Source organism: Lycorma delicatula, chromosome 9 (genome assembly GCF_047948215.1).
Source record: "Lycorma delicatula isolate Av1 chromosome 9, ASM4794821v1, whole genome shotgun sequence".
Classification (NCBI taxonomy): domain Eukaryota; kingdom Metazoa; phylum Arthropoda; class Insecta; order Hemiptera; family Fulgoridae; genus Lycorma; species Lycorma delicatula.
In genome coordinates, this window is record NC_134463.1 from 20,802,468 (window position 1) to 20,817,474 (window position 15,007).

The window sequence follows — 15,007 nt, forward strand, 5'->3', positions numbered from 1 at the left end:
ACTACACATTTTGATATGTTTTTGATAAATTAACAAAGTTATTTTATTCTAAACCTAAAAAAAAAGTGTATTTCTAACAAAACATTTTTTTGCTTTACCCTGTTTTTCATAAAACCTAAGTGAGATAGAGGTCTGGGATCACTTTTATTCAATTTCTTAGATAAAAACCATAAGGAAGCACCAAATTTACTTCTCGATTTGTACTCTGTCTCTGCAAAGTACTGTTGACCTATGTAACCATATTGTGTTTCTATGTAACTTGTATTAAATAAATAAATATAAATGAGCATAAAAGATAAATGTGTAATAAAAACTGCCTTCGACTGGAACATATTCACATGAGAACAGATTCTTTCTTAGATACGTAAAGCTTCTGGAAACATCTGATCTACATGACCTTCTACTGTTAAGATAAAATTACTGATAAAATGAGAATTGGATTAACAATTACCCTGACATATGCGATAACAAATGTTAGCATATATCCTCTTTCACCATTTGTTGTACCAGCTGGTAAACCATTAAACTGCTTTGCTATATCATATATTTGTTTTTCTTGACTAAGAACATTCTCATTAGTACCTGGGAACAATAACAAAAGTTATGACATAAACAACAATATTCTTAAGAACATATGAATTGTAACAATAGAAAAATACAATAATTTCAGAGAAAAAAGTATAGTTGATGAAATCACTTGACATGTTTTTTTAGTACAATCATCAACATACATTAATATACTGGCATTACATGCTATGATATTGAGTAATTGATATTAGGTCAACCTTTGCTTACTAAATTTAATAAGTCAATTGATTTAAAAACTTTATTCATGGTCTATTATAAGAATATTTACTCTGTTCAAATGTAGATTATATTTTGGGGCAATCAAATTGAACATCACAACAAACAAATAGGAAAAAAATCATTAGAGTGATGATAAAACATTACAGCCAACCTACCGACCCACCAGGTTGGTCTAGTGGTGAACGCGTCTTCCCAAATCGGCTGATTTGGAAGTCGAGAGTTCTAGCGTTCAAGTCCTAGTAAAGTCAGTTATTTTTACACGGATTTGAATACTAGATCATGGATACCGGTGTTCTTTGGTGGTTGGGTTTTAATTAACCACACATCTCAGGAACGGTCAAACTGAGACTGTACAAGACTACACTTCATTTACACTCATACATATCATCCTCATTCATCCTCTGAAGTATTATCTGAAAGGTAGTTACCGGATGCTAAACAGGAAAAAGAAAATGAACAGCCAACCAACCGGGGTTGGTCTAGTGGTGAATGTGTCATCCCAAATCAGCTGATTTGGAAGACAAGAGTGTTCAAGTCCTAGTAAAGTCAGTAATTTTTATACGGATTTGAATACTAGATTGTGGATACCGGTGTTCTTTGGTGGATGGGTTTCAATTAACCACACATCTCCGGAATGGTCGAACTGAGACTGTACAAGACTACACTTCATTTACACTCATACATATCATCCTCTGAAGTATTATCTGAATAGAAATTACTGGAGGCTAAACAGGAAAAGGAAGAAGCCATTATATGTAGTGTGTTCATCCCTAAATGTACCTCTCACAGAAGTTTTTTAAGTATTCCACTTTCATATATTTTCAACACTTATTTAACAACACATTTAAATAGAGTTTTGTTTGCCCAAAATTAACATAAAACACAGTAGAAATCTATGTATATTTTATTTTACAGGGTTTCCACCAAATTTTAAGATTTGTTTTTCCTGACCAATTTAATAAAAAACTCTTGAATCTCATATGTCATTTACCATTTATTGCCATTTACTCCGCAAAATATATAGAAATTTTACTTTTTGCAGCCTCCACCATCCCCATAGCTGCTCACTCATGCTTTGTTTTATTATTTATTATTACATTCATTTTTAAAGTTTATTTTTTTGTGATAGACCGTTTCAGTAAATTACATTGCAAAATACAAAAAAAATATTTAATAAGTTTCTTGAATAAAAATGATCATGGTAAATAATTAGTAACACAGATAAGAAATAACAACTAACTAAAAATAAATCAACTAAAGCAATTTTTTAAAATAATTGGCTTGTACCTAAGATTGCTAAAACCTATTCACAAAAACTAGTCTACATTGTTTTGCAAAGTAAACAAAAACCAACCAATATTTAATAACTTGGTTTGCATAAAAATTATAAGAAACAGATTGCAATTTAACAAAGAATATATATGTATGATCACAACTTAAAGGAAAACTAATCACTGTGACTGAAACTGATACAGATAAGAAAACTAGAACAGAACATCTTACTTTATACAGAAAACAAACATTATTAACATTTACTTGAAAAATATTTTGTCACTGTTATTCTAAATAATTTGCAGAATGCCATCAAAGTATGGCGCAAGACCATGATTAATGACATAAGAGCATTTATTAACTCCAAGCTGTAATTTTGACGTTATACAACTATCAGGAAAATAATCTTAAAAGTTGCACCAATATCTTCATATGAATTTAAGGATAACTTATTTTGTACAACATTGAGAACCCACATAATCTTGGCCTTAGAAACATCGTCTGTATAACAAAAAGAAATAACTGTATTGTCATTTTGCATAAATAAAGTTGAGAATTCAAATGTCATTTGCTGCTGAAATGCCGTTACTTTGACCAGAAGATCCAGGCAAAGAACACACAGGTGTATCACAACTACCCTTTTCACAACTGTTCATCGTAGTTTTAGTCTGCTGAGTTGGAGTACCACTGGGAGATAAAAATGTTTTCAGTGAAGGCTGAGAATTCCTTATCTTAGTTATTTCACTATGCTGCTTTCCTTTATTGTGTGAAATCATTATTTTTTGGCCATAACCATGTCCAAAATGTTTTTTACACACATCACAAAAAGCATGATACATCTCTATCTCCACAAAAAGCATGATACATCTCTATCTCTATCTCTTCTCAACTGACTAAATTATGGGTGTAAGTTTATATCTAACCACTGCTCAATTTTGATTGCAATTAATTATCAAAAATATTCACAGTAGATTGAGAGAAATTCCAAAAAAAACGGAAAAATTCCAATGGGCAAAGACAGTTCAATGAAGTGGTAAATAATGGTTGCTACATGGGGTGTTTATAATAGGACTCCTTGGTCCCAAAAAAATTGTAATGAAATAATGGAATCAGTTAAAAGCATCTGGCTTTCATTTTTTTGTTTGTAACATTATTAAATTTTTCACTGCAAACATTTGTTGCAAATGGCACCACTGTGTGACCTTCACTGCATATCCAGTCAGCAGTCACACTCTCCAGTTATGATGACACCGCAGCAGAATGCTCAATGCATGATTTGGCTTATCAAAACAAGATCGGTTATCACAATTCAGTGTAATTATCAACTTGAATATGGTGGTACCACACCTATGAACAAAACATTAGTGATTTAATCAGTTTAAGTAAACAGGCAGTTTCCTTAACTGCTGGAGAAGTAACCAGGCAGGCCATCCGTATCTGAACAGAATATGGAGCAACAGATCTGAGCATCTTGTATGCATAACCTGAAAAAGTCAATAGCAAGAAACAGTTTAGAGTTAGGAATACCTAAATCTACAGTTTATGAAGTGGTGTGTAAGACGTTTATTCTACATGCGTATAAGATACAACTTGTACATAAATCAAACCCAATGACAAAATAAAAGGATTGGAGTTTGCAGCTTTAATGCTTAACATTGATGAAAATGAGGACTACCTGAAAAATGTCATGTTTTCAGATAAGGTGACTTTCACAATTAGTGGGTCAATAAATTGACACAACTGCAGGATTTGCGGATCAGAGCCACTGCTTGAAATTATTGAACATCAGTGACTCTCCCAAAGTCAATGTTTGGTGCGGAATGATGAATAACCATATTGTGGGCCTGTTATTTTTGTAAAACGCACAATTAATGGGGTTATTTTCTGTGATATGTTTGAATTTTACTCTTTCCACAGATTGGCGATATTAAACAAGAAAAGGATTAATTTTATATCAGCTAGATGGTGCTCTGCCGCATTACAGCAACCATGTCCATGCTGCATTAAACATTCAGTTTCAAAACACGTGGATTGGTAGAGGAGGGCCAGTTTCCATGGCAACAAGGAGCTCAGACATGACCCCACTAGATTTTTTTTTGTGAGGGCATATGAAAGGGATTGTTTATTCATAGAAAATCCGTAACATCCACTATCTGCAGGAACGGATTATTGCAGCAGTAGTATCCATTACACCTGACATGTTTGCAGTAAATGAGAAGAGCTGGATTACTGTCTGGATGTGTGCAGGGCAACGAATGGTGTACATATCGAAGTGTATTAAATATAAAAAAAAAACTTAAATACTTCAGTATATATTCTTCAGTAATTACTTCAGTATAAGTAAAATGTTGTTTAAATAATACTTGAAACCAAGGAGTTCTTTTATAAACACCTGCAGATAAATTAAATTAGGAACACTGGGTGTAGTTCACTATTTACTACATGCTGTTAGAATATTATTAGTAGTTAATTACCATAAAAAATATTGTGTTGGTAAGTCAGATTATTTAATTATAAGATTTTATTAAACTTTGTGCACAGCAGTAGACTGAAATTTTTTGAACACAAAAAACAGTATTTTTAATATAATTATAATATAAGTTTTTAAAAATAGTAATCTTCAACTAATTATAAAAACTTATAAATTATTTTAAATACATCCTGCAAGATAAATATTTTTGCTGGGAAAATAACGAATAATTTTTTTGAAGTAGATTAATTAGTTTACTGATTCTGTAAATTATGTTCAGACCTACATTTCATTATCGTAGCTAATCTTTACCTTCAAATAATAACGTTGTAACACATATAGAGTTCCAGTCAAATCCTTTGATATATGTAATGTACGCTTGCTTCAAACTATCTGTAATTTGACTAAAAATGCCTGAAGAGGGTCTGAGTGCCATTCCAAACTTGAATTGTTCATTATCCATTAATCTTACAGATGCTGGCTGACACCTCTGAAATAATAATAAAAGTATGTTAATCAGATATAACGGTAATAAGATAATGATAGCTATAAAACACAGATAGCAATGCAGAATTTTTTTATTTACGAATAAAAGTTGAAAAAAATGAGAACTAACAAAGACACAAGATATCAAAAGTAAATTAGCAAAACGATAAGGACAATTGAGAAAAGAAGTAACCTACTAAAAAAAATAAATCTTTCAGATAAGGGATTTTAAAAAGATATTTTTGGAATTTGCTAGCTTATTACATTACAACTGTGCTGTTAGAAATGGATAATTGCTTAAGTCCAACCTGGACCAATGGGAGCAGATATAGAAGGTAGGTGTTATTAACTCTGGACAGCTTATTGCTGCTAAAGTACTATTCCTGGCAAAAGATCTGATAAAATATAAGATTCTTGGCTTCATTAATCCACAAAAAAGGTAATAGAAAGGATGGATTTTAAGAGTAGATTGCCAATAAACTGTCTTATTTTATTCAATTAGTTTCAGGGTTAACTACCAGGGAAGAGTATGGTGGTGTCTACCTGAGGGATTCCATGTGACTGAGCATCATTAACAATAACTTTCAGACTGAAATTTACATATAATAGGTATAGAGGGGGAGATGGACTGAAGCAAGCAAATCTTCATCTCCACTCAAATTCAGTCAAGCAACTTAGAGCACTGAATTCATGTTGGTTTGGTCCTTATTTTTTCATTCTATATTAAGTAGAACTGTGTAAGCACGTAATCATCAATCAAAGAGTAAACTCCATTTATTAGTTCATTTAACAAGAAAGGAACTTTTAAGTACTTTATAAGGCTATAATAAGCAAAATCTGGGTAAGATACTAACAAATAGATCTTACAGATCTCTCTGACTTCCTGATATGGGTTGGTAAATGAAGCTTGAGGAAACTTTTTTAAATACTGGATACGGTCCAGTCCAGTAACACATGAGTAATAGTCTCTATGAAAAAAAGAACAATATGGAAGTAAAAAAGGTGAAGAAACCATAAGCTTTAAATTGCGATGCTGTAGGATAATGTTAAAAATCAGATTTGTTTGTTGAAGCCTGCAGCAAATCCTCATTTCAAAAGTAGATCAAGTTACAAATTAAGGTGTCTGTACCGGTTAATTTGGAAATGGAGGAAACAAGAATAAGAACTGTAAGGAGACTGAGAAAAAAGTTATATGCAGAAAGTAATTATGAAATCTTATGCTGGTTGTAATAGCTAAGTTAAAAATATAACACCAGAGAATAGAAAGCAAATGGAAAAATGTCCTTACAAAATTTCACTCATTATAAAGAAATTACCTTTTAATTCAGATTGGTTCTTCTACCATGAACAAGTGCTGTTATACAATCTATAGATTTTTTCCCCAATGCACATCATAGAATTTAAAGAGATTCACAATAATGAGAATGTACAACTACTAAAAAAATAGCCATTATTAGTAAATTTTTACTAGATTTGATAAAAATTACAAAATGTTAGTCTACATATCTCACACACTGTAAATGAGTTCAATTGTTTACTCCAACAAGTTTTCCAACTACTACCACCTCTGGGTGTGTATGTATAGGCAAATGCAATTTCTACTAAGTGTAATTGTACCAGTAAAAGATGTAGTGGAACGCTAGTGTAAATGTACTGGTAAACATGTAGTCTGGAACAGACTTAGGTCGACAACTCCTGAGGTATGTGGTTAATTGAAACCCAACCAACAAAGAACATCAATCAGTATTCACAGTCTAGCATTTAATTCCATTTTCAGTCTAACATTCAATTCCAGTCTAGCAACTCCCTTTACAAGGGCTCGAACCTTAACATTAACTAAGTATAAACATGAATTACCAAAAATCTCTTATCACCTGTTATACAATTAATATGTATAATACACTATTTTGAACTCTTTCTGTATAATCTCTAAAGGTTTAATACAACAAATTGTAAATGAAATAACACATAAAGATATTCCTAAATTCAAATATATTATCATGTATGACACTTTATACTGGTGCAAGTATACAAAATGAATGTTTTTTTAAGATTTTGTTATACTTTGCACTCATAATTTTTTTGCTTAATTAATTGTTATTCTATTGTTATTTGGTAAAATAGACGGAGCATACAGGAAAGTTAAGGAAAATTTTGGGGTACATAAATTAAAATCTAATAATGTGTTAAACAAAGATGGTACACCTATATATAATACGAAAGGTAAAGTCGATAGATGGGTGGAATATATTGAAGAGTTATACGGAGGAAATGAATTAGAAAATGGTTTTATAGAGGAAGAAGAGGAAGTTGAGGAGGATGAAATGGGAGAAACAATACTGAGATCTGAATTTAAGAGAGCATTAAAAGATTTAAATGGCAGAAAGGCTCCTGGAATAGACGGAATACCTGTAGAATTACTGCGCAGTGCAGGGGAGGAGGCGATTGATAGATTATACAAACTGGTGTGTAATATTTATGAAAAAGGGGAATTTCCGTCAGACTTCAAAAAAAGTGTTATAGTAATGATACCAAAGAAATCAGGGGCAGATAAATGTGAAGAATACAGAACAATTAGTTTAACTAGTCACGCATCAAAAATCTTAACTAGAATTCTATACAGAAGAATTGAGAGGAGAGTGGAGGAAGTGTTAGGAGAAGACCAATTTGGTTTCAGGAAAAGTATAGGGACAAGGGAAGCAATTTTAGGCCTCAGATTAATAGTAGAAGGAAGATTAAAGAAAAACAAACCAACATACTTGGCGTTTATAGACCTAGAAAAGGCATTCGATAACGTAGACTGGAATAAAATGTTCAGCATTTTAAAAAAATTAGGGTTCAAATACAGAGATAGAAGAACAATTGCTAACATGTACAGGAACCAAACAGCAACAGTAGCAATTGAAGAACATAAGAAAGAAGCCATAATAAGAAAGGGAGTCCGACAAGGATGTTCTCTATCTCCGTTACTTTTTAATCTTTACATGGAACTAGCAGTTAATGATGTTAAAGAACAATTTAGATTCGGAGTAACAGTACACGGTGAAAAGTTAAAGATGCTACGATTTGCTGATGATATAGTAATTCTATCCGAGAATAAAAAGGATTTAGAAGAAACAATGAACGGCATAGATGAAGTCCTACGCAAGAACTATCGCATGAAAATAAACAAGAACAAAACAAAAGTAATGAAATGTAGTAGAAATAACAAAGATGGACCACTGAATGTGAAAATAGGAGGAGAAAAGATTATGGAGGTAGAAGAATTTTGTTATTTGGGAAGTAGAATTACTAAAGATGGACGAAGCAGGAGCGATATAAAATGCCGAATAGCACAAGCTAAACAAGCCTTCAGTAAGAAATATAAGTTGTTTACATCAAAAATTAATTTAAATGTCAGGAAAAGATTTTTGAAAGTGTATGTTTGGAGTGTCGCTTTATATGGAAGTGAAACTTGGACAATCGGAGTATCTGAGAAGAAAAGGTTAGAAGCTTTTGAAATGTGGTGCTATAGGAGAATGTTAAAAATCAGATGGGTGGATAAAGTGACAAATGAGGAGGTATTGCGGCAAATAGATGAAGAAAGAAGCATTTGGAAAAATATAGTTAAAAGAAGAGACAGACTTATAGGCCACATACTAAGGCATCCTGGAATAGTCGCTTTAATTTTGGAAGGACAGGTAGAAGGGAAAAATTGTGTAGGCAGGCCACGTTTGGAATATGTAAAACAAATTGTTAGGGATGTAGGATGTAGAGGGTATACTGAAATGAAACAACTAGCACTAGATAGGGAATCTTGGAGAGCTGCATCAAACCAGTCAAATGACTGAAGACAAAAAAAAAAAAAAATTGTTATTGTCTATCTATCTAAATTTTTATATTAGTTAAAATGCATTTTAAGAACTGAACTGCAAGAGGCACCAGTTAGAATTACTTTTTGTGACAATGATGTTCACTGTACAAGTATGTGGTGAACAAAATCACCAAAGGTATGTGGTCATTTGTAGAATTGAATGTTACCTGCATGGTGTAATGTTATGCAACTGTATATTTGGTTAACTGAAGAAGGAAATGGGAAACCATACCATTTCTCTCTTCACTTTCCCTATAAACCTGATGCTTTTTCTTAGAAATGATGTCATTTTTCGAAGTGACTTGTAACTCATGTCAACTTGTCCTACAACTGTTGTGGTCATGCCATTCGACAACACACACACACACACACACACACGCATATGGAATTTACATCATATTTAAGCAAAACTACCTGAAAATCAAACAGAAGGCTCCCGTTTATGGAAGCGCTTTACATTCTATACTGTGTAATAAATTTGATAAAAAAATATGCAGTAACCTATCCCTCTTTAATAGCAAATTAAAATAAATAAATATATGAACAGTTGTTATGTAAAATTATTGTTAACTTGTTACAGATAGTTGTTATAATGTACTATTAGCTGTAAGCCATCCTCAAGGTTATAAAAACAATTTTTTTCAAATTAACCGCTACAAAATACTATTTATATCATACAAATTACCCAGTGCATAACTTCTTTTTTGTTTAAAGATAAATTCTTACCTGTCTGGCAACTTCTCTCATGAATTTTAACCCTGCTTCAAAATGAGAGAAAACAACAGAACCATATTTTCTACAAGGAGGCAATGGTCGAACCTTAAGCACAACTTCAGTAATAACACCCAATGTACCTGAAAAAAATGAACAATTTCATTTCTTAAAATATTATTTTATCATGTAATTTAAAAAATTTACTGAATTTTTAGATGAAAATCTCTACATATTTTAACATTTAAATTGATTTAATCATGTAAATTAAAAACAATATTTTTCTCGGTATTCTTATTTATAAATACACATTATATACATTTTTATATAAATATACAATGTAAAATATGAATTTATAATTGATAAGAAAAGCTATATTTTTTATAATGGCATTTTTTTGGTGACATTATGAAGCCATTAAAGCCTCATGTTTTTGAACGTAGTTTGCCCTTCTCAATAAATTATTTGTATATCAAGGGTATTATTTCTTTATTGGAAGCATTTAGATTAATTATTAAACGGGAAGATGATTGGATTTTTAGGGATAAATTAAAAAAAGGTAGAGTGCAGTTAACATTAACATAGACACTGGATAGCCAGAATAGCAATATTCTTGTATTTTGTTAAAAAAAACAATTTACATGGCTTAATCAATAAATAATATATCAAGCTATTTCATCTGAATAATTTGAAATTAAAATTTTTAATTATAAAATACAAAAAAAAATAAATATTCAAAAAAGTAAACTTGCAAAATCAAAATAAATTTACCTTCAGATCCAAGTATAATATGATTAAAATCTGGCCCAATAGATGTTCTTGGTACTTGTGAAACACCTTTCTGTAAAACACCTTGTGGACACACCATTTTAGCTTGAACTAAAAGATCCTCAATATTACCATATATATTTTTTTTCATGCCGGAAGCTCTAGTAGCAACCCAACCACCAACGCTAAAAAAAGGGGAAAATTTATAAATTAGACTAATATAACAGGGGAAAATTATGATCAAAGTAAAATTGAAAATAAGTTTTTTTTATTAAAATCCAATAATTATAGAATTTCAAATTTAATGTTCAACATACACAACATTCTCCAGAATATCACTGAACCCACCCAGGATAGTAACATACAAATGCAAAATGTTTTAAGAATTTGTAAAAAAAAGTTTAAATTAACGAATTACTTTCTTAAACCATCCTTAAGTTTCATAAACAATTAATCATTTATATTAATTTAAACAGGATATAACAAGTTTTAATTATAGTATAGCATTAATTAAATAGGAATGGTTTTGGACATAATGAAATAGAAACAGAGTTGCCATGATGTAATACATTTTTCACCACACTACTAAGCTGCTTCTACAATTTATATATAAATATATATTTTTCTAAAATGGATCCTTTCGAGAATCATATTCCTCTGCACTATACAAATTATATTAATCTGATCAACCTAACTACAGAATAATAAAATAAAATATAATAGGATCACACCTACCTTATTCCATAATTGAAATAAGAACGCTTTTGCAAATCCCTCGCATCATCAGTTGCTCTATATAATTTTTCAAATCATTCGTACAAAATTGCACATTAAAAATCCTATACTGTACATAAGATTTAAAATTTATAATTGTTAAAAGATCTTCTACCAGATTAAAATCAAAACAGAAATTAATACTAAAAATTTTAAATTAAAATTAAACATTACATATATAGTAAAAAATATATGAAGTCATTTAATAAAATTAAATTAAGAAGTCAAAATTAAAATCAATAATAAAAAGAAAATAGAAATTCATGTGGAATAGCTAGCCAAAGTTACGTAACTGTCTTGCTTGCTCTTGCTTGAATTATAGAATAAGGTAGGTGTCATCCTATTTTATTTTATTATTCTGTTCTTAGGTTGTTTGGATTAATATAATATTTTATATATATATATATATATACACAATATTTACATAACGGTGTCTGTTAGTATACATTTTGAAATCAGTTATATCAATTTCACCTTGAAATCTGTTAAATAATTGTTATTGTAATATATAATAATAATAATTTTATTCTATTTTTTAATGGAATGTGTGGGCATTGACTGCTGTGATCATTTAGTCCAAATGGAAATTTGTAGCATATGAAAAAATGCAATGCCTAAGCAGGATTCGAACCTAGGACCTCTGGATGAAAGGCTGAGATGCTATCACTTGCACCACAGAGGAGAGCATAATTATTATTAGATATTACATACTCCATTATTATATACATTTTTCATGTTTTTCATAACAGAGAGTATCATTCAGCATACAACATACTTTTTAAAGCAATTCAATAAATTTTGAAAAGAACTGTAAAATATTCACCATTCAGCAGTTTTCTTACAAAAAATAAAAATGTATACATTTACTAAGATCTAATGATGCGTGTAGAAATTAGAAAGGTCTGGTCAAAACAGGTTAACCAAAATTTCAGAAGAAACTTTTTGGGCATATGCTTATAAATGTAGACCTTCAACATGGATTAAATAAGGGTAAAAATGTTTATTTAATACTTCTGGTGGTTTACATTTCCTCCTTCTTGTAGGCTATAATTTTATATTTTGTTTTCCCCCATTCTATACATATATATTTATCTGTATAAGGTGCCTTTTCTCAATTCCACTGACTTTTATAAGATGTTACCTTGTTCTTTCTTTTGTACTGGCATCTACAATCTGCTCCAGGCAAGGTACTGTAATCTCTGTGTAAAAGTTCTAATTTCAATGCATTTATTTTCACTGATCTCTCTTGATAAGTTCTCATGTTACTGAGCCACATGTCAAAATACTCTACACTATAATATATTCAAATTTTAATTTTGTTTATAATGAAGCAAGCATTTATAATCAAAGCAAGTTATATCATTTTTCTGTGTATGTCTGGCTTGTCTAATCCTGCTTGCTAATTCCTTCCCTACTCAACTCTGGTTGCCAGTAACCTGTAAAGTTTAGTCAAGAGCTTCTAGAGAATTTTTATGGGCCATTGTTTATTCATCCCACATTATTAGTGAACATTTTGAGTTGACATTTCCCAAAAGAGAATCTTTTGTTATACAATGAGCCTATAGATTTCAAGACTATTAATGGCAATTAAAGCATTGAGTGGGCTGTTTTTTCTCCCTGAAATAAGATAGTCACTGCTAATATAGGTATTTTTTTCCTAGTTCAATATTTTGAATAGAGCGAGTAGGTTAATTGAAAATGTTTTACCAATACTTTCTAGCAAATTAAAAAAAAGATATAGATGAATTAATGAACTCAAAAAACTGAATCTTTTTATTAACAGTTGAAAATATAGAACCGTATATAAACAGCACATTAAAAATTAAAGATCAACCATTTATAAACGGTGAAGGTAAGTGTTATTTAGACAAACTAAAGATATCAATCCACTAAACTAATTACTATTTAGAAAGAAAATTCAAACGATTTTACAATGTGTAATATCATTACAACAAATCAGATACCTAGAAAATTCATAAGAATCAGGTTCATGACCAGTAGTGAGACCGTGTTCTTGAAGTGCCCTTTCAAGATCTTGTCCAATGATACCAGCTTCACAGCATATAATTAAATTTTCTTTATCAACCCACAACAACCTGTTCTGAAATTTAATATACAGTACATAATAAATATAATACTGCTGTAGAACAATTTAATACATAAAATCTTAAATATGCAATTATGATATACAAGTATATGATATTGATATACAATTACGATTTTAAACTATATTAACTACCCTAAAAAACAGGATATTTTACTAAAAAAAAAAAAATTCATCCTGGCAGTGGAATAAATTCATGAGTAAATGAAAAACTTCCCTTTTACTTACAATTATATATATATATTTTTTTTGTTGGAAACACTTTTGTAGTATTCATTATGCCTGCTACTGTGAATTATAATTATTTTTTTACATGGTGTACTTAACTTTACACAACTTTTAGCAAGTTAGTTTTTACCATATGGCAGCCACAACAAATAAAGCCACTACTATAAATTTATAATTATTGCTTGTGTAATCATACATAATTACTGACTGTAAACTTCAATTTTTATAATATTTTGTTGTTATATATTGACTAAATAATTAAAATTTTTGTTTTATTATAATCTTACTTACATTAAATTTAAGGTATTCTTTCCATTCCCTTTGTACTACCTTTTTTTAGTTGTACTGTTAAGTCTTTCACACTTGTCACAAAACAGTAATAGATAGCGATGCAATTTACACTTTAACATTCAAAGTTAAACTTCAAAGAATACATGATTGGAGAATTTGAAGTTGCAATTTGAAATATAATATTTTTTATTCACAGTTTGGTTCAAGAATATACAACAAAGCTCTGCAATAAGAAACTCTTGATGTTTTAGATAAACTGTGAAAATTATCTGTAAATATCCACAACATAATGGGCGATTGAAGACATATGCTGTCCAATTCAGCAAATGCAGAGCATATGTCAAAAAGGACTGCATATACTCTGTTAGCTGCAATTAAACAGTATTTTGCCAGGCGCAACAATTATTTCTCACTTTTGGGGAATACGTACCAGATTTGCTTGTCATGAATTTTTAATCCTCAACAGTCTATATACTAAAAATTTTAAAGCTCACACAAATTTTCTAAGTTTTTATAAGGATGAAGAGCAGTTTGACAAAATATTTCACAAAAAAATCACATATTAGCTCTCCTGAATAACATTTCAACTTTAATTATGATAACTTTAATTTCAATTGTTAAGTTAGTTTAGGTTAGGTTGTGAATTTACAGAGGGAAACATACGATTTAACTTTATATTAATAAAGGTAGTTGCATTAAATATTTCTTTAAATTCCAACTATCTATGCCACAAACAAATAACTACATAAAATAATAAAGAATTGTAGTTGCATGTATTAAAAAATGGCCCTTAACATTAATATTCTTTCAAGTTTTCTTTTTAAAAATGAAGTATTATTATTATTAAGTAAATATTACAAAATATAAAAATAAATAAAATCGCTACAAATATTTCATCTTCAACTAACACCTTTCAAATTTCTAGGAAATTACTCATAAATTCTTGTTTTCTATAATTTTCTAAATTATGGGGCAACCTCTCTTAAGGCAGGAAATAAAAACTAAACTATAAAGGCAGCAGAAAAATCCATTGTCGAAAGGCTAATTAATTTATAAGGACAATAATAATAATGTGTGTAACTTCTTTTAAAATACTGGAAAAAATTCCATTAATGTAGACTAAATGTTTACTCTTTATATTAACTTTGTGGGTTTCAACAGGAAATAAAAATACTGATTAGTCAACAAAATCAGTAAAGAAGAATGAATGGCTTGTTTAAAATGGATTGATATTATTGTTGTT

At 30.1% G+C, this 15,007-nt stretch overlaps 1 protein-coding gene across 1 annotated transcript in view; it reads right to left on the reverse strand.

The window, feature by feature from the left end:
* The window catches only part of Agps (alkyldihydroxyacetonephosphate synthase), a 67,444-nt gene that overhangs the window by 13,291 nt on the left and 39,146 nt on the right, over positions 1–15,007 (reverse strand). The window contains exons 6-10 of the mRNA XM_075375096.1: positions 13,106–13,242; positions 10,371–10,552; positions 9,615–9,742; positions 4,862–5,039; positions 452–582 (exon numbers count right to left, since the gene is read on the reverse strand). Of these exons, the coding sequence (XP_075231211.1) occupies positions 452–582; positions 4,862–5,039; positions 9,615–9,742; positions 10,371–10,552; positions 13,106–13,242 (756 nt within the window). The remainder of the gene's footprint in view (positions 1–451; positions 583–4,861; positions 5,040–9,614; positions 9,743–10,370; positions 10,553–13,105; positions 13,243–15,007) is intronic.